We start from the raw sequence: 20,418 nt of genomic DNA, 5'->3' as shown, positions 1-20,418 counted from the left end.
ATTTGAGTCGATTCCCTTGTGAACTACTGATTGTGTTTAAAGCTTTCTCTTGGTATCCGAAAGGCTTTTCCTATCTTCGGTATTGACTCTGTTTCATTTAGTACATATAATTTACCATAAAAAACACTCACAATTAGTATAATTATGATGATATTGTAAAACATTTTATATAGCAATTGTCATTAACGAGTTATCGTGGCAGAAATCAATATTTAAAAAATTGAGTGCTCTATTTCATGAAATACGGTCACTCAGTTCTGAAGCAACAAAATTTTCTCAAAAATATCATTGTCATATTCTTTTATACATTTTACAATGGACGTTTAACATCAATAAAATGCGAAATAGAAATGTCACATTTAAATCATCAAAATTTAAGAGAGCATTTGCTGAACTTCTGAATAAATCTGAGGTCACTATTTGATTCATTGATTTGTAAAGTTAAGTATAATGAGAAAATAAACTTATCAAAAACATTTGCAAGATAATTTTTACGAGTGTATCAATTAACAACATACACGTCAAACAGTTCTCTTTACGCCGTTCAAGGTATTACGTGTATATACTTATTAAATACGAGTAAGTGGTTTTAGCGAAGAATATAAAATAATTAGACGTTAACTAAACAAGCGTACCTTTATCTTCTATTGTAAAACGGACAATTCCCTGGTATATAAGCTCTGTTGAACGTAAAGTTTTGTCACTGCAAGGAAAACATATATTAAAACATGCTTACTATATACAAGAGATGTAACATAAATAATTCCTTACAACAATACAACTTAGAAACACCTCTACTTGTTTTTCAAATCGTTTAATTTGGTAATTTTCATTGCAACTGAGCTTAACTTACCTCATCCTAGTTTTGATCTTCGGGTCTTTTTGCTCTTTTTCGGCCTCTGAAATAAATAACAATAACGTTCTGTTCATTTTTATATGCAAATAAACTACCTTTTACCTTTTTTAACCAAAATTAAAACAGTGCAAACGATTATGACTGCATGCAGGTTTCATTTGTAATAGACAATGTTTTCTGAATGGAATTAATGATGAAAATATCTGAATTTACATGATTATAAACAAACCTGATAAAGAATTACTAAATCTTTTTGAAAATACCTTGCGTAAATAGTTTGGTGCTAAACAAAAGAGATATAACATTATCAATTTCAATAACATTATAAAATGCTTATTCAGTAGTAACATTTCCTTACCATTTTCTGAATATCTTTGAAACTTAAGAGTGACATCTTGTAAATTTCTCTCCTTTTCGTAATCTGAAAAAGAAATTAACTTTTCTTTGTTTATATAATATTCGAAATGTTTTTGTCGCCCACAAAACAGAGTTTCATTCTTGTTGTAAAAAAACATATATTTGTGATGTAAATACGCAAATATGAATGCAACAACTACGCCGAATTTGTTCACAATATACCAATAAATGCTGCATATATAGTAAGTCGTTGTACAAATCCTTCTTTTGGTAGATTTTCAAGAGCAGTCGGCACCCTAAAGAATGCCGGAATCACTTCTTTTATCCGCCCATAATTGCAAAACGATGTAAGCGTCTCAAGAGCTTCAGGCCGGGTAGGCTTACATTTAAATATAACTGAACCTTTACTGACTTTGTCAAGGCATAATCCTGAAATGACATTTTACAAAAAGTAACAAATAACAACCAATTAACCTTTTTCACTATAAAGGATATATAAGTGACGCGATTTCTTTTATTTTTAATATTTACACTGATTTAGAAAGATTTCTTCATTATCAAAATAATACTTACGCTCTCTTATATAAAATCTGTAATTCATGGATAAAGAACTCGATTTAAGTGCCAAATGGTTTAAAATAATTGCTAATACAAATAACTTAATATTACCCAGCGGCAAAAGGGCTTCGTCTACGGACTCGAAGGACTGTTTTGTCACACGAATGATCTCTTCCTCTGCCTCTATCGGAAGGGACTGATAATGGCCATATTCTGTTGTAGGATTAAAGAAATGAGCATAAATTTATTATTCATGTAATATTGACACTTTCGTTATTTGTTCAAAAAGTCATGCCTCATAATATAACAAAGACTAGTCTTAAAGCCAAACACTTTACGAAGACTTTGTTTATGGCACAATATAAAAGCCAATCAGACATTAGATAGACACTGACCGTACACAACAGCTTAGAAATACCACATGTGCTACAAACTATTATAACTACCAATTGGAGGGTGGTACCGCATTGGAAAAGGGGTTTGGGAGATGGGAGTTAAATTAGTTGATGAGTAATCAACCTCACACTTGCCACAAGGTTTATTCATATATGCAAAAATAGAAATTAAAAGACTACTTGGAGCCAGCATTATCTTGAAGACAATGAAGTCAAAATTATTTTAATCATATATACTAATGCAGAAACAGATATTCAACGATCAGCTACATACATAACCATCAGCAATACGATACACTCACTCAAGAACTATATCCGATATTGCGCGCTTTAGCCCTGTTTAATATAAAGTTAATACTAGGCTGATGGAAAAATGTAGGAGACGCATATTTATGATTTCAAGATTGACTCCGATCAAATTGACATCAAATGAATACTTCCGCTATCTACACATAAAAATATCAGTCCGAATTTAATGCAAACTGAGGTTTAATGTCTATTCATTTGAAACAAGTGCTCATAATATAAAATAAAATTACCATGCGGCGAACGGGTTGCGTCTACGGGTTCGAAGAATTGTTTAGTTACACGAGTGATCTCTTCCTCTGGCAAAATCGTAAGCAACTTATACTGACCATATCCTAATTTTCAATCCGATGTTAATGCATACACAGCGTTTTTTATGTTTAGAATTCATTTGAAACGTGTGTTCATAAAAATAACTTAACATTACCTTCCCCCGCCTCAACCGGAAGCAATTGGTTCTGATCTGATGGTGGATCTAAAAATGTGCATAACTGCATGATATATGTTATTTTGATACTTTTGCTATGTATTCATTGGTAATCGATCTTAATACCACAATGAAAAAACAAGGACAATTCCAAAATTCAAACACTTTACGATGAAGGCTTATTGGCACCACGTCAAATAAAACAGACATAGTAGAGATACGGAACGTACAGACCAAAACGGAAATACCGTAAACCAGACATTCTAGACATACCATAATCTATGAACTATAACTATTAGCAATCATAGGCGTTACAACAGTGGATAAGGGTTGTGAATGTTCAAGAGGATGAGGGGGTAGTACACTAGTTAATGGGTACTCAACCGCACATTTAACAAAACAATTAATTGCAAAGTATTAAGCCTCATAGTAGCCAGCATCAAGTTTAAGACACAGTTTGCGATTGTTTTGTTATAACCTATCATCGATTATAGAGCTCGAAGGTTCACGCAAATGTTGTAGATACAACGTCTGAACCGTAACGTTGACTCTTAGAAGTGGGTAGCGTTAACTTCACACATTGTACTGGACGGGTCCGAGTTCTAACAGTATGAAGACAGGATAGAGAAAAAAACAGCAATAGAACAAACGAGCGTTTGCATGGCAGCAAAAGGAAGCTAGGTAAAGTTTGCAGTATAAGATGCTTAAGAGAGGGCAGAAAGTAGGCAGAAATTTGAGAAGTGTTGGAGCTCTTGCGACTCCAAACAGAAGCTGACATGCAATAAAAAGTGTTTGAAACATATCGACGTTATGACCTAAACTGCCAGAGTCGGAAGAGGAAAGGACGGCATAAAATGTAGACATTATATGCCAACAGAAAGGGAATAAATAAAATACTCTCCTTAAGCAATACTAGTCGGCAGCAACAGGAGTACGTGCATTTCATTTTGAGATTGAACACAACAACTAAGCGAAACGGTGCTCAGTTCGTCGCCAAGATGCCCCGTTTCCTCGCACGATGAATATGTGTATACAAAAAGGATGACTCCAATGAGGTCGTTCTGAACTTAAACTAGGATAAAAGTTTATGAAAACATGTTATACAGTGATTTGCTTGTAGGTCATTGGATGAGATGACACGTCTGACCGAGCGGATTTTTCGGATGTAACATTTCAAACATAAAAGTATCAAGCCAAGGCAATAACCGGCACAGAGAATAGGGCAATGAAAATGATTATATTATCGTCATTTGCGTATAAAGTGATGCAATCACTAAACTTAGCAAGACAGACCATACAAGCAAAGGAATTTTCGAACCATCGTCGGAAGACCGCGGTATATGATTACGCTCTGCTGTTAGAAGCGGAATTAGCTTGACTAAAAATGGTAATTTGAGTTTGCAAATGGGGAATCGTTAACTTTGATTCCAGGGCTGTGCAATGTGGAAACAATGGAAAGAACATGTAACTTTCAGCTGAAGCCGTGATACGTCTGAGACATAGATGTAAACATATGCCGATTCAATAACATAATTCACATGGAAAGAAACAAGAACGAAAAAAGGATCAGATTTCGAGCGAAACACACATAATCAACAGGTGGTAAACACGAAGTGGTACCGCTTTGAAAAAAACAACATCTAGACCAGGTAAGCCAGTTGTCGCCGAGCTCAAATAAAGAGTTATTTCTATATTAAAGATACTTTGTCTTTACTAGAGAAAAAATGGCTGAAACGTCGGTAGTTTTGTACACGACATGAAGTTAACGAATTGAAAATGAGATGCCTTCGAAAGACTTGCGTCAATTAAAATAATTCTCATAAACAAGTATTTTATAATTATATTGCTTGTCATTTTAAGAAGAATGAGAAACAAATAAGAATTGTTTTCCATCATGATGGATGCTTGGCAATGCTTGTGTAATTATCCACGAATGTGTGTATGACTACATAATCTGAGTCCTACACATATTTGACAAATTTACATTTCATACAAGAATATAACATTAAGAAAAATGAGGTATCATAATATGATATACCAAAACAACGTTATACAGAACATGTGTTAAATTACAGTTTAAACTGTTCGTTGCTTTTTATTGTGAACTATGAATTTGTCCGACCCTCAGATTTGCTTTATTTAATACTAAATAAACGATCATGTTGCTCGACTTATGTAAATGTAACAATAAATATTGAGCCGAAACACATCCATACCATTACCTTTTTGCAACTGGGTTTTACTTTCTTCGTTCTGTTTCGTTGAACGAAAGTCATCTGCCTTTCCTTGAGACGAAAGCTCCAGGTCCATTCCTGGTAGAATCTTGGAATCTAAATGTAAGTAATAACGTGTGTAAAGATTTAGTTCTGAATGTAATTATCTACAACCAACTTAAACAACATTACAAAACTTCGGCTGGTAAATACAGTCGAACCCCGTTGGTTCGAACTCGCTTGGCTCGAATTACTCGTTGGCTCGAGCTAGATTTTAGGACCGATTTATTTATTCTGAATGTAACCTTTCCCTCTTGGCTCGAATTTTCCGAGGCTCGAAGTATTTTCGTCGATCCCTGGGAGTTCGAGCCAACGGGGTTCGCCTGTACGTACGTGTCGTTTTTACTTCGTTTGAATTAACTATGTTAGTCAATCATAAAAAATATGTTTTCATTAGCCGTTTTTATAGCTTTTTCGCTCCTGTGTGCTCTGCAATGTTATAACTATGAAAAGAAAATTGAAGCAATTGCTTGAATTTGCACTTATTTAAATTCTGAATATATCTTTGCAAGCTAAACAAGGAATAAAGTATGTCGCGGGAGAGATTCGTCTCCCCTCAGGGGGGACGGTTTCGTTGAGTCATGCATCTCCTTGGCTGTCATAACCACGAACAATCTTTGAATTACCTTTCGGCAACAAGTCTTCATCTACACTATGGGTGGACTCTTGTATTAAATGTCCTTCTGCTGCTTCCCCTTTTTCCAACGCGGGGAGTTGAACACGACCCGTTGTTCCTTATTAAACAGAAAGATTTAAATAAAAATGGAACGAGAAAGCAGAGAAAAGGAAGTTAACTGTAATTACGCCAGGAATTTCAGGATAGAGAATGATTAGCAGATGGCAGGAAAGAGAAACGACACTCCACAGCCGAAAAAGTATAATGTGGGATGTTTTTATATTAGCGCTAAGCTTTCTTTTCAATTATTTATTCTGTATTCTGATTGCCATATGGGCAAATATTATTTAAACCAATATGAAAAATTACGTCTTTGCCCTGTCTGTAACCGTCACAATTAAGGGATTTTTTTTAATATAGACATTTAATGTTGGGTAATAAGGAATCGTTTCCTCTGATTTCAGGGCTGCGTAATATGTTTGCGATGGAAGGATAATGTAGCATTAGGTTTTAGTCGGGATTCGTAGGAGGCGAAACAGTAAGTGTTGTGTTCGCTGATACTGAGACCTGTAAGACGAGATATTGTCAATGGCGGTCTGTATCTACCGAAATAGAACGGCATGGAGGAGTAATAAAGATTATTCGAAGTAGTAGTTGATACTCTTAACTACAATGGACAATTTTAGATGATGGTTCCGAAGACACTCACCTGTGACCTAGTCATGTGCAATGTTAAGCATGTTACGGATACACATGGCGAAGTAGCAATGAAGTTAATGGCCATTACTATGGCAGAATACATGTTATGCCTGTTTGCTGATGGATTTAGGTTAACGTTTAACATATTCAGATTATTTTTGTAAGCGATTAAAAGGCTCATAATGAGGCACATGAAATATTTGTCTGAAAAATCCACTCGTAGTTTTACCTCTTCCCAACAAGTCTTCGGACGAATGTTTTGTGGAAATACCTTGATGCAGTAGGACTTTGTCTATATTTCCGAAAGACTGTTCGTTTGAAATAATAACCAAATCATCCGCCTTCTCCAAAGACCATTCCTCCACATCAGAAACTAATCAGCAAATATAAATTATGTACATTTGACATTACATATTAACAATAAAGTTTGATTTCAATTGTGGATGGACTCGTTGTTGTTGTAGTTTTTCGATTGGCATGTTTTGTTTTAATGAAAAGCTTACTGAAAACTAGGAAAATAACAATTGCTGAAAACATGTTCTGTCACTTCGATCTGTTAAGAGCATATGTACTTAAACCTTAAACATATTTAGAGAGCTTTATTGTTGTGCGACAGAAAACCTCAATCAAGTCATGATAGTTTGAGATAATATCCTATTTGTATTTAAAGTATCCCGCAACAAGTAAAAAGAACAGATAAAGGTATGGACTCGCAATTGATAATTATATACACACCATATTTATTCTTAACGTAAATACTCCCTTCATTACCTTTACCTTTACACAACATAAGTCTGTCTACACTTTCGGCACACTGTTTTGGTGATCGAATGACCTCTGCTTCTCCTAGATTCGATTGCATCTCATTCTCTCCTGATTGAATAATTTGTTCAAAGTAAAAGATACCTAGGGCATTGTTTCCAATGCAAATTTGTAGCAACATACATTAATATATTTAAGGACAATACAAGTAGCAATATCGTTTTCTCTCTCTTTCAAACACTGATCATAAGAACAGGCTAACATTGTAACACAATCCTTGCTTAAATGCCTAATACATATATTAAACGTTTTATTAACTGAAAAAGTAGCGTTAACGGATTGATGTAATAAATGAAATTGGCAGCATTGTTACATTGGAGAACATCTTTTAGACATCGGACAAAACAGTATGCTCTTTATTATTGGCGTCATTTGTTGTTGGTTCGTCATAACATATATTGAATATAATACTCATAATTACCTGTCGTCGAAATGGACTCTTCTTCGGTTTTGTTGTAATCTTTTGTCAACCGATTTATCTCTTGTTCTGTCCTTACTGCAGTGGCTTGTTTCTGACTATTACCTGGTTAAAAACGGTCGGAGACAAATATAATATGTATAGCATGTAACGGTTGGTATTGGAAACAACAGGCATTCTAAATAATTTGAAATCACGTTTGCCCCCGGGTTGCAATATATTTATGTAAACGGTTTACTAAGGGGCTATTTGGATAATAGATAAGAATATTGCACTCCATCTGAATTTTGTTTGAAAACTGTTAAATTCATTTACTGTCATTTACCTGCAATCAATACTTTTATGGCATCTTTTAGAACCTGTCCATATTTGTCTGCATCATTCTTTGATAGAGTTAAATCGCTGTTCTTTTCCAGCTCAGTGTTAAATGTCGACATTATAATGTCTGGAACATCAGTATCGGGTGCGTCTGGAAAACAACAATGCGCTTTAAACGTAAAAGGAAATAACCATGAACTAATGTGTGTTAAATGTGGTAGTAAAATAATTCCAAACAATGGATCATAATACCTTTATATCTTAGTGTTGGTTAAACATATGTATTTTTACTCGGACTTTCGGACTGTTACATTGCTAAAGAGGGAATACACAAAACCGACCGCCAAAAAACCTAGCCATACTATCGTGAAATGCTATGTACAGCAAATAATTGTAAGTTACATTATTGATGGACTTTCCAAAGCACTTTGTTATAAGTTTTGTCTTGCAGAAAAATGCATAAACAAAATCAATTACAACACTACTACTACTACTACTACTACTACTACTACTACTACTACTACTACTACTACTACTACCACCACCACCACCACCACCACCACCACCACCACCACCACCACTACTACTACTACTACTATGTATTGTTTTTTTTTGTTATCAACTGAATGCACTGAGTTTTGTTCAGCACTGATTGGTGAGGTTTTGTCACCTTGGTCGATGTCACGTGTCACTGTCCTTAATGCGGAGCAAACATTCTTCACGCAGTCCACTGAAATTGATATAAGAGTAAATAGCTCTTAAACTTTTGACTTATGCTTTAAATGATGTCATTTTAAGAATATTTGATTTAATGACCAATCATAATTAAGTGAATTTGGGTTTGTATTTTCCCTAACTCACTTTACAATATTCAAATATCAAGCAAATTACATGTGTTACTTCTCTTCCAGGAAATGCGATATTTAGAATCTTGTTTTAAACTCTTAAGCACGTCTGTATATTTTTTGGCACTGTCAAGGACATATACAACATGGTTTATTTGTCCGTGGCATTGAATATGGAATAGGCGTTGTAGTCGTTAACGAGTATTACGTGTGTTTAGGAAGCAATGTAAAAACTGCTCATCCTCCATGACCAACTCTACTTGTAAGCTTTCAATTCCAAAGCAGCATCTTAAAGCACTTTGAAGCGGAAGTGCTGCTTCTGTTAGCTTTCCATTCATCAAATAGTCCAAAAAATCCATGTAGGATGAAAAGTCGTAAAAACGGGTGAAGATACACACACATCCATACTCGGCGTCAATCAGGTCAGCTGGAATTGAAAAAGACTTTATTTCTTAATATTTCAAATCTCACATACAACTTTTGTAGCAAAACAAATATTGTTGGTTACCTTTCTCTCGAAGACGTTTTACTAGTATGCCCACAACATCTTTAAGCTCTTTACATGTATCATCCGACAAGGTGCTGCATTTTTTTCCTAACTCTTCTCCAAAAATTCGAACTAAGATTTGCGATATTTTCTTTTCTTCATCTGGACTACATTCTTTTACGAGTAGTTTAAAGCTGGCTAGATCTGAAAACATTACGGAACTTGCATTAATCTATCTGGACTGCATTCTTTTATCAGTAGTTTTAAGCTGAATCGATTATCATTCATACATTAATTACTTGTTAATATGGTGCAGATTGGCCAGTGAAAGTCGTCCTAAGAAACCAATCGTTATTTATAGATCATCCATACGACACAATATATTGCTCATGCGCCACAAAAACAAATGTTATATATTGTTAATAAATATCATTTGGTAGATTCAAGGGTACTTGAAGCCCGTATTGATGTCTGTCAAATAGACCCAATATCTAATTTATATCAATAATCGTTTGTATTGTATTTAACTTTTTAAATGGAATTAGTTAAGGTAGAACCATGAACATATTTTGCTTATATATATATATATATATATATATATATATATATATATATATATATATATATATATATGTCTTAGAACTTGTGCGATTCGCAATATCAGCTCTTATAACTTTCGAAGAAATGTCGAGGCATTCTGCCAGTTGCCTTGGTGTACTCTGCGGCGTAGTCAGCATCGTTATCCTCTTAAAATACTTTGTAATAACTGAACTTCCAATGAAATAAATGTTGCTTGATCAAATATGCATATGTACAGCAATAACTCTGGCCTTAAAGGTTGTCGAGTAATGTTTCGTTTTTGATTTGACATAACAACAGACAAGCGCTCTTATTCTTTCAAGTTTAAACAACAAATACAAGCTTGTATATTACAAAATAGCATACCTGGTGGTTTAAGCTTCGACTGCCAGTCTTTGGGCAATGTGCTGATAAATCTTTTGAAATCTTGAAATTCTTGCATAACAATTTCATGTTTTTCATCTATGTGCTCTGAAAAGTATGTAATTATTCATGTGTGCATTTTAGGTTACAATACACAAACAAAGAATATCTACAGGGGACACTGTTTTATAACACTAACGAATTGGCTTCAACATCAACTTCCATGATTTGTCGAATTAACTTTTGATTATAACATATTTTGTATTTAACGAATACCACAGTTAAATGTCATATAACTGGACTCCTAATGTGTGAATATGCGATCAGATTGATATAAACCAGCCATCTTAAATGAGTAACTATTTTTAATGATCATTTATCCGGGAAGAGTGGTAAACAATTAGCGTGTTATTAATCAATCAAAACCTAATTTACAAGGCGTTTAATGCATACCTTTCACTTCGTCTGCTATGGCGTGGTAACTTTTGTGACTAGTTATAAATGCTCGAATAACTTGTTTGCTCACGGGCCGTTCTGCTTCTTGTACTTGTTCGTTTATTTCTGCCTTTAAGTCTTGATCATTTATGTAATTCAACGTGTTTGTAATAAAGGTCTTAAAAACATTTGCATGCTTTGCATAATCGGCGTTGCTAATACAAGGCTTTGGCGAATGAGCAATTTCGTTTCGTGTAATACGTACAGCATTAACATCGTTATCTTGGGTTGGCTGCAACATGCAGCAGATCCGTAAAATACAACAGAACAATGAAATATCCCATGCATCAACATTTGTTGGCTGATTCCCTTTGGGAAAGAGCAAATCTTTTGCAGTTTGTCCAACCTTTCGCGATATTTGTTTCTTATTTTTCAACAATAACTGGTCAATTGGTGTTACCGTTTTAAGCATTTCAAATTCAAGCAACGCTTTCAGTGTATTTGAACAAGGATCATGCAACTGCATAAGTTTTGCATGATTTTGCTCCCCGTCTTCTGAACTACATGCCATTTTGAATTATAAGCCTGCAATAATGAAACAGTATTAATATAATATAATATAATATAATATAATATAATATAATATAATATAATAACACGGGGAAATCAAAAGTGACAATGTTAGCTGTCATCCCAACACTCACCCAACCCTCTGTTGTATACTATTTTTTTTTTATCTCTACCCGAAGCATTCGTTTCAAATTTTAACAATGCAAAACTAGGGAAGCAAGGGTATTAGGGTAAGAGTGGTCTAATGGCATAGGTGTCCGCCTTTCACCACAACGCCAAAACTAACACACAAAAAACTATGGAAATGTAACATTACAGTTATAACGAGCTTTTTTATACACTATTATTTACTCGTTTTTTATGCAAACATTTTATGAACATAATCAATAACTTTGAGTATTGCATCTATATTTTAAAACAATATTTAATACACGAAAGCATTTTTTTAATAGAACATGGCATGAATACGCCGCCTTTCACTGAACGAACATTTAAGGTCGAACCTTATAGCAAAACTTGCAGATAATCATTGGATGTTATTTTCTTAGTTTTAGAGTTTTTAATGATACAAGGGTATTCAGTCGTCCATCATTAATAGAGAATAGTCTGATTCACTAAAAGACTGGTTGTTTTTCAATCTCCTTGTTGAGATCAAGTAAATTAAAAAAAGCACAAGAAGAAATGGTTATATATGTATATAAGACAAATAACATTTAAACGTCGTAGAATGAAGAAAGGTAAATGAAATTATAAACTATGTTTTATTCACGTAATTTTAGGAATGTTTCGATGCATAGTTATCATGCAGTATTATTCATTGTATAACTGATAATAATACATTACTAACCATGAGAACAGAGTGAAGATCTTAATGTAATGCTACTTTTTTAATACAAAGCAAACTTAAATGAAACACTACACAAAAGTAACTATAAGATATTACTAATAATTACCATAGAATTAAACAATATTTATTATAGACTTTGTAAACATCAGAATATATTTAACTTTTGTCACTATTTTATAAGTCTATGCGAAAGAACACGTGAGTATGATTGAATGATTTGCATGGCTTTCGTATTGTATAGTGTTATTTTTATAATTTAACGTGTAACTATATTACTGCATTGTGTGTTATTCAATATGTTCCTTAAGTCCATTTGAAGGTCATACATTAATGACGTCATTCACTGGATTAGACTGTTTTGTATACTAAGCAAATTTTAATGTGAAATAATATTTTCCCTTTTAATGACCAAAAATATAATGATAACAATGTTTCATCCCATATTGCAGCTGTGTATTAAAATCTAATATGCATACATTTGCATTATATCATATATACTTTTAATACACATGTTACTATATATAGTAACATTTTAACGTTGTCAGAATAGTCATTATCGGCGCGGCGGGACCATAATCATCAAAATTGATAATAGCCCCGGGGCTATTATCAGTCACGTGACCGATAATGACCCTGCGATTGTCCGCACGTGCAACGTGACGCAATTTCACGTTGTTGAAGATGGCTGACGGAGTAGACATGGGTGAACGTATGCTCGTAAATTTAGCCAACAGGCTACTTCAGCTGGATTCTGCCATCGAAAAAAATGAACATTTCACTGAGGCACAAGCCCGGCAATTCATTGAAGCAAAGAAAAACAAGGCTACGGTAACAAAAACAAGGAGTGACATGAAAAAGGTGAACGATTGGCTGAATGATGACGGCGAGACCCGCCAGATCAAAGACATTCCACCAAAGGAGTTAGATATTCTTCTATCCAGATTCCTGCTCAGTGTCAAGAAGACCAAGCTTTCGGCAGAGGCGAATGGCCCCGCTGCAACCAACTTCGAGCCATCTACCCTGCGTGGCATCTTGTCAAGTGTAAAGAGACACCTGTCCGAGAATGGTAGGCGTATTTTTGTTTGTTATTATTATCTAAAACAACTAAAGTTAATATATAAACACCTTAACAGTTATATATTTTATAGTTGCCTATAATTTTATGCAAAGACTTTGATTATTTTAATCATAATCAACTCGTTTTGCAGAGTACGAAGGCGATGTCATGGGCGGAAAAGAGTTTAAACTAACACGGGACACGCTAAAAGCGAAATGCGTGGACTTGAAAGAAAAGGGACTTGGCAACAAAAAACAGAGAGCCGATCCCTTCACTTCCTCAGAGATTCAACAACTCTACGAAAAGGAACTCCTTGGAGCCGGTAAGTTTGGCAGTTAATTGATTGTTTACATATCACTAAGCAACAAAGACAAGGGAGATAACTAAAGCATTAAAGAGAACGATATAAGCCGGTCCCCGGTATTCAAAAAAGCCTACCTTTATAATATGTATTGCGTGGTAATAATGAATAATGGGTAATTATTATTGTATGACGAAATTCATGGATTTTATGTCTGTTATTTCATATTTCTTTAACCTAATATATATTTTATAAACATTCATTACTATATTAAGGTAGAAAAAAGAAATATATATGCATTTAGAGTGAGTTTACAGTGCAGTACATTGTTAAACAGTAGAGAACATTATACAACATAATAATCAAGCACATTTTAACTGTGTAATTGTTTCAAATGGTATAAATTTCGAATTAATTACAGCCTCTCCAATTTCCCTCACAAATACCATTTGGCTTAACAACACCATGCACCTTGGATTGCGAGGAAGACAGGAGCACTTGACCATGTTGTGGGGGGACTTGGAATTAAGCCTGACCTCCGATGGTGTGAGTTACTTGGCCTTCACGGAGAGGGCGACAAAAACAAGAAACGGAGTTGCTGGTGACCACAGGCAATATGTACCTAAGCTCTTTGAACAGCCAGGTAACCAAGTAAAAATAGCATTGTTATAAAAAGGTTATTTTTTCTATTGTTAACAGATGATGTTCATTTATTGCAGTTATTAGCAAAACTTTTTAAACTAAAATCCATTTAAAATAAGAATTCAAATGTTGATTTTGTAAAAAAGAAATAGATATGTGATTGAGTACTCTAAATGTGTTTTAAAATTATTTGCAGGAGACCCAAACTGCCCTGTAAGGTTATATCAGCTTTACAAGGAAAAGAGACCACCTCAGATGTCCGCCCCAGAAACAAGGTTTTATGTAGCCCTGAATCCAAATTTTGGAAAGGGAACAGAAATAAATGATCTCTGGTTCATCAACCAAAACCTGGGAAAAAATAAATTGGGACAACTGGCCAAAACCATGAGTGAGCAGGCTGGATTTCAGGCTAGGCATGTTAATCACTCTGCAAGAAAAACATGCATTACAAATTTGCTGGATGCCGGTTGTTTCCCCACTGAGGTGGCACAGCTGACTGGTCACAAAAATCTGATGTCTCTAAATCATTACCATACAAACAATATAGAAAAGCAGCAAGACATGTCCAATATTCTTCACATGTGTAAGAGAAAAGAACCAGTGACAAATCCAGAACCAGAACCAGTTACTAGCATGGAGGAATTTGATGATGATGACAATCAGGAACTTGTAGCAGCATCCCAGGAAATTGAGCAAGCGCTATCCTCCATCCAAACATATGAAGAGATTCCTGTAAGAAAACCAACACATGATGAAGCTGAACAAGTTTTAGACCTTCCCATTAAACAAAGCCCAGGTGGAACACTGACCCTGCAAAAAATTATGAAGGACACTCAGTCACTGTTTAATGGCTGCACCTTTAATGGGCCTATCAGCATTAATTTGAGAAATTAGGAACCATACAGTATGCATGCATAACTGGTACTGCCTCCTTAAGTTGTAGGCACTGGAATGAGTGAACAAAGTTATTCTGCATACATGTTTTATTCCATTCATCCACTGTTATTATTATATTGGTTTTATTTCACATGTTTTTGGGTTGAAAAATGTTCTTTTATCTTCACTTCCTGTGAAATAAATGTGTGCTACATGTATTTTATTTCAATTTGCTTTTTCAGTATCGGCATATCGACAGACTACTGAATACTTGAGTCAAAACATGTGTATTAAACAGTTCAATATATGGCCGCGCGGGGCCAATGAGTGATAATAGCCCCGGCATATCGATAATGGCTCTCTAAATTATATATACTGTCATTTATGTATTGACAGGTTACGTTTTTGGAGATCTATTATACATATATTTGTATAATAATATTTCGATGTTTATACATCGCTCGAATTCGGTAGATAGTTTCGACGAATTTCTTCGAGGATGCATACATGAACAATTTTCTGTGAAGCTCGGTCAATGAAATTTGAGGTGTAAATATACTTCGGAGTTAGTTTTTTTATTTGTTCATTTTTATACTCACTGGTTATAATAAGGCGAATAAGTTGGAAGATGTGTGAAGAATGACGTGGTAAGTGGAATTATGCGTCTGCAGTATACACAAAGGAAGACAAATAAACAGACGATGGATATGTGGGTGAGAGGACACCCCATGGCAGTCCTAGAATAAGGTTTCCTCTATATTATATGTACAAAACAGAAGTATATAGGTTGAAAAAATGAACTGCTGAACGTGGTTTTATATTTTTTGTTGTCTTGTATGTGGCTTTATTTGATTCAAACATAGTAGTTTGAAGCAGCAAAGCCTAACTAGTGAAGAAGAAATGGTAGATATTCTCTAATATACTACACTAGTAAGTGTGGCATCTTAAAAAAATGAGAACACATGTCTATGAAGATTACTAAAGTACCTCAGCAGCCTTTGATGTCTGACACTCAATTGCGTTCATTCTCAGAGAAAAAAGAAGGAAAATAGTTTTAAATATTGTTTGGAGATTGTTTGAGGTTATATCGGCCACTCGAGGAGGAAACAAATATAGTTATATTATGAAAGGTCTATATCATTATTGAAGGATGCATCTTCTGAAAATCTTAAGACTGTATGATAATACAAAACAATGTAGAAAATATATTGCGCATTTCCTCCAAACTTATTGATTTCATTTCTGATTAATAAGATATGTTCTCCAAACAATGGTTATTACGTTTGTGCATAGCCTACATAGCAGACATTAAAATGTTAATTAATTGCGCCTGTCTTTTTGTAAGCAGAAATTTTAGCTTATTAAGAACAGGCTTTATAACAAAAGCTCTATCTTATCATTGAATCATTAAGTCACCCTTATGTTTTTAGTTGAATAACTGAGGTCGCCTATCAATATTGTCAACACTACAGACAAGGTTTTTAATTACAGGCAATTAAAATTGGCTGGATTGGTTTTCTAATTATTGCATTGTTTTCTTCAATATTGTTAAAACAAAAAGGATTAACAAAGAACACATTCAAGCTTCATTAACACATACCGTTTTGAGTTTCATTTGGATCTTATTGAGCAAATTTGATAAAGTAAAACGATATTGAAAAATGCTTGTTAAATCTTATAAATCTAATTACAAGCCGATATATTAATATTTTCATTTATTTTTAAGTAAAATGTGACAATACGAATAATCAATGTAGCTCATTCAAATTGATGTACCCTAACATAATTTAGTAGCCACAGCAGAAGCAGCAGCAGTAGTAGTAGTACTACTACTAGTAGTAGTAGTAGTAGTAGTAGTAGTAGTAGTAGTAGTAGTAGTAGTAGTAGTAGTAGTAGTAGTAGTAGTAGTAGTAGTAGTAGTAGTAGTAGTAGTAGTAGTAGTAGTAGTAGTAGTAGTAGTAGTAGTAGTAGTAGTAGTAGTAGTAGTAGTAGTAGTAGTAGTAGTAGTAGTAGAAATAGTAGTAGTAGAAGAAGTAATACTAGTAGCAGCAACAGCAGCAGCAGCAGCAGTAGCAGTAGCAGTAGCAGCAGCAGTATTATTATTATTATTATTAGTAGTAGTAGTAGTAGTAGTAGTAGTAGTAGTAGTAGTAGTAGTAGTAGTAGTAGTAGTAGTAGTAGTAGTAGATATAGTAGTACTAGTAGCAGCAGCAGTAGTAGTAGTAGTAGTAGTAGTAGTAGTAGTAGTAGTAGTAGTAGTAGTAGTAGTAGTAGTAGTAGTAGTAGTAGTAGTAGTAGTAGTAGTAGTAGTAGTAGTAGTAGTAGTAGTAGTAGTAGTAGTAGTAGTAGTAGTAGTAGTAGTAGTAGCTAGTGGCAGCAGCAGATAAAGTAATAGTTATAGTAGTAGCAGTGGTAGTAGTAGTAGTAGCAGATAACGTAATATTTATAGTAGTAGTAGTTGTAGTAGTGGTGGTTGTGTATTTTACATTTTGCTGACCGTTCCAATTCGGCACCTAACAATCCTTGATATACATACCTTTTTCTATAAAATACTTATGCACTGTGTTAGTTGTGGAGTTTTGTGCTGTTGTTCCTTGTTTCTTGTTTATTATTCTTCGTTTTTTGTTCTATGTCTTTGTCGTTTACCCTGTGCCTTAAACGGGGTTACTGTTTAAACTTTTGGCTAATGAGCTTGTTTCTAAGTCTCTAGAGTTGTGTTTTCTGATTGACAGCCATTATACTTTATCATTTTTTTTTAATATTACATTTACAAAGAATGCTATATATTGTTTATTCTGTCATTGTTTTGACTTTGCACAAAATTAATGAAGTGCTGGAAGTCTTGCCTACCTGTGTACCACGATTAGATATAAAGTTGTATTTTTGTTCTGGATTTGTTACAATGAAAGAATACATGAAATTCATCTTCTACACATCTAATATCAAAATTAATTAAGCAATTCCTACACACACGATACTCCCCTGCGATACACAAATCTCGGCAAGTCTCAATAATTAATATATAGCTAGAAAATCGAAATCTCACTGACGATTTCCAAAAAAAAAATGGCAAATCAATACATAAAGAAGTTTTCTTTTATATTTAATTAGAGTAAACCTTTATGCTATATTTTAATTGAAAGGTGACCCCATATAAGTTTGGTACCAATTAAAAGGTAGTTAATTACTGATTACTCATGTGTTAAATAGATGGTCAAACGTACGTTATGCAGGAAGTTTCAGATGTTCCATATTTCAACTGAAATCGGATGTAAATTTTCCTATTTTGCATATTTAAGGCAAATGGACTATTTTTGTTATACTATTTGTTTTTAAAATAATTCTGCACACAAATTCTCTTTTAATCGATACCAAAATAATATGGCTTCACCAGACATCACATTCACATATTTGTGTGTCGAATACGTGAAAGTGAAACATCACAATTTTATTTTAGCACTAATTAAATGAAAATAATTCTCTACCTGCCCGAACAAATGTATGTCTTCTTTTCTTCTATTTTACTATCCTCCGTTTGTCAAGGTATCTTTGAAGTAAATCCTTGTTCGAGTTTTTATAAATGACAATAACTCAAAATGGCAACTGAATAAACAAAATTAACTTATTATATGAATAAAGTTTACCAAAACTAATGAAAGCACTGTAAAAATGAATAATTATAAAAAAACGCAACTGCAAAAACCTCTCAAAACCGTTCTTACAAAATATGAACCCTCGTTTACAGAAAAAGCTTAAAGAAACTTTATTCCGCAAACAGCCCTTGACAAAAGTTGTCAAAGACAAAGTACGGTGAGGACGAGCGCGTATTTTATACCCGTACAATGTTTTATTTCGAAGTTGCCATTGGAAATCTGGAATCCCAAACATTAGTTTACGTTTAAATTGCGTCGTCCTTTTAAGGTGTTTCGTAGATTGTCAGTGTGCCATATTATGTACAAATATATTTCACGCACAAATTTAATTTACTTATTGAAGTCTCCTATACTATGGGTAAAATTCATTCCAATATGCTTCAACAAAACATGTCGAGTGACAAAGCAGAAATGGAGTATCCAAAATAAAGAAAAACATGATTTCAAGCTGACGAGTCAAGTATATTGTGAATTAGGAAAAGTGGGCTGACCGTTGTTGTCGTTATTTTACCTTTATGATTATATATATTTTGTTTCTGTGTTTAAGTTTGAATTTTGCACAATATCAACATCAAGTATAACAGCGAAAGAACACTGTCCGATGAAATGTCTTTATTTACTTCTCAGATATACTAAGTTTGGTCGCAATAACACAACCCTAACTTAAGTTATTTGGTACCAACCGTTTTTCTATCTTAGTAACAGTGAACTTGACCTAGAATCTGGGGGCCCAAAGCCCAATCCTATGAAAGGTCTCCATCAAGTCTTCATATATGCCACATGTTTTGTCACTATATGTCTAACCTAACTAAAATTATTCGATACAGTAGGTGAGTTTGACGCCCCCCCCCCCCCCCCCGAGGCCTACCCGAACGAAGACGTACTTCATTCTAATAAACAGGTTTCATTATGTGAAATATAAAAATGTGCCTGTCAAAAGCAATAAAATAAGTTAACAAAGTCATTCAAGGGCCGTACTTTGCGAGAAGGGTTAATATGAAGTTATGAAACCTCATTTGTGAGATAACCCAAAAGTTGCCAAAAAGATTTTAACCAAATTCTTTCAGTCGACCAAGCGCTAGAAATTGTATGGAGTTATGCACCCTAATTGTAATGTACCTTTATTGTTTAATAGTCGTTATCAACTTTGTAAAGTATTAAGTCAAATTGAAGGAAGGGTATAGAAGTAATTAGTGAAAATCCCAACTTTCCTAATATTTTAAACGGAAACAATTTTCCCTAAAACTTAAACTAAAGTTCCTAAGTTAATCAGATGTCATAAGCTGTATTTCGGATAATATGAAGTTATGTAACCTCATTGTGTGATGGTCATAAATAACTGTGTGAAGAATTCAGTCAATTGAATGAAGCGTTTTGGAGTAATAAAATTAAAATCCAACTTACCTTATAACTTTAAACGGACGCTGACACAGACGCAAACTTAAGTAGCATGTTACCCGAAACTCTTGTAAGCCTAAACTGAAATATAATAAATAAGATGGCATGCGACAATCTGATTTACGAAAACAGAGCAGGTTCTATTCTGCAAACCTTCTAAGGTCATTTCAGATATAACGTTTGACCTATTTAACGCTGTAAAACAAGTTGTACAATTTGCAAGATTTAAACCGAACATATACGATAAAAATTAGCTTTGCATGAATATCAAGTTACAAACGTGATCATGTTATTTAAAGTTACGGATAATCGCTGGTTTT

The 20,418-nt window shown here is 34.1% G+C and overlaps 2 protein-coding genes across 12 annotated transcripts in view; one reads left to right on the top strand and one right to left on the bottom strand.

Moving 5' to 3' along the window:
* The window catches only part of LOC128240798 (uncharacterized), a 47,483-nt gene that overhangs the window by 12,977 nt on the left and 14,088 nt on the right, over positions 1-20,418 (bottom strand). For 4 of the 11 annotated variants that reach the window (XM_052957673.1, XM_052957681.1, XM_052957680.1 and 1 more), the window contains exons 2-21: positions 20,105-20,179; positions 18,533-18,650; positions 10,773-11,339; positions 10,323-10,427; positions 9,399-9,581; positions 9,099-9,317; positions 8,716-8,775; positions 8,053-8,196; positions 7,731-7,832; positions 7,259-7,360; positions 6,717-6,860; positions 5,799-5,906; positions 5,122-5,229; positions 2,900-2,947; positions 2,706-2,771; positions 1,883-1,984; positions 1,436-1,642; positions 1,215-1,277; positions 854-899; positions 636-703 (exon numbers count right to left, since the gene is read on the bottom strand). In XM_052957673.1, coding sequence (XP_052813633.1) covers positions 636-703; positions 854-899; positions 1,215-1,277; positions 1,436-1,642; positions 1,883-1,984; positions 2,706-2,771; positions 2,900-2,947; positions 5,122-5,229; positions 5,799-5,906; positions 6,717-6,860; positions 7,259-7,360; positions 7,731-7,832; positions 8,053-8,196; positions 8,716-8,775; positions 9,099-9,317; positions 9,399-9,581; positions 10,323-10,427; positions 10,773-11,325 — 2,428 coding nt within the window. In that variant the 5' untranslated portion in view covers positions 11,326-11,339; positions 18,533-18,650; positions 20,105-20,179. The remainder of the gene's footprint in view (positions 1-635; positions 704-853; positions 900-1,214; positions 1,278-1,435; positions 1,643-1,882; positions 1,985-2,705; positions 2,772-2,899; positions 2,948-5,121; positions 5,230-5,798; positions 5,907-6,716; positions 6,861-7,258; positions 7,361-7,730; positions 7,833-8,052; positions 8,197-8,715; positions 8,776-9,098; positions 9,318-9,398; positions 9,582-10,322; positions 10,428-10,772; positions 11,340-18,532; positions 18,651-20,104; positions 20,180-20,418) is intronic. The other 7 variants (XM_052957678.1, XM_052957679.1, XM_052957677.1 and 4 more) reach the window with 7 other exon arrangements.
* On the top strand, positions 12,701-15,261 carry LOC128240800 (uncharacterized). The gene is made up of 2 exons (XM_052957684.1): positions 12,701-14,172; positions 14,368-15,261. The coding sequence occupies exons 1-2, from the start codon at positions 13,995-13,997 to the stop codon at positions 15,063-15,065; spliced, it is 876 nt and encodes a 291-aa protein (XP_052813644.1). The 5' UTR covers positions 12,701-13,994; the 3' UTR covers positions 15,066-15,261.

This window comes from Mya arenaria, chromosome 7, assembly GCF_026914265.1.
Source record: "Mya arenaria isolate MELC-2E11 chromosome 7, ASM2691426v1".
NCBI classification, from domain to species: Eukaryota; Metazoa; Mollusca; class Bivalvia; order Myida; family Myidae; genus Mya; species Mya arenaria.
This window is presented reverse-complemented; position numbering and strand designations above follow the sequence as displayed.

What these genes read in the sequence shown, in the direction of transcription:
- LOC128240800 (XM_052957684.1), top strand. Translation starts at nt 13,995, where the DNA reads ATGCACCTTGGATTGCGAGGAAGACAGGAGCACTTGACCATGTTGTGG. An exon ending in TAAGCTCTTTGAACAGCCAG is followed by an intron (nt 14,173 to 14,367) that starts GTAACCAAGTAA and finishes AATTATTTGCAG; the next exon opens with GAGACCCAAACTGCCCTGTA.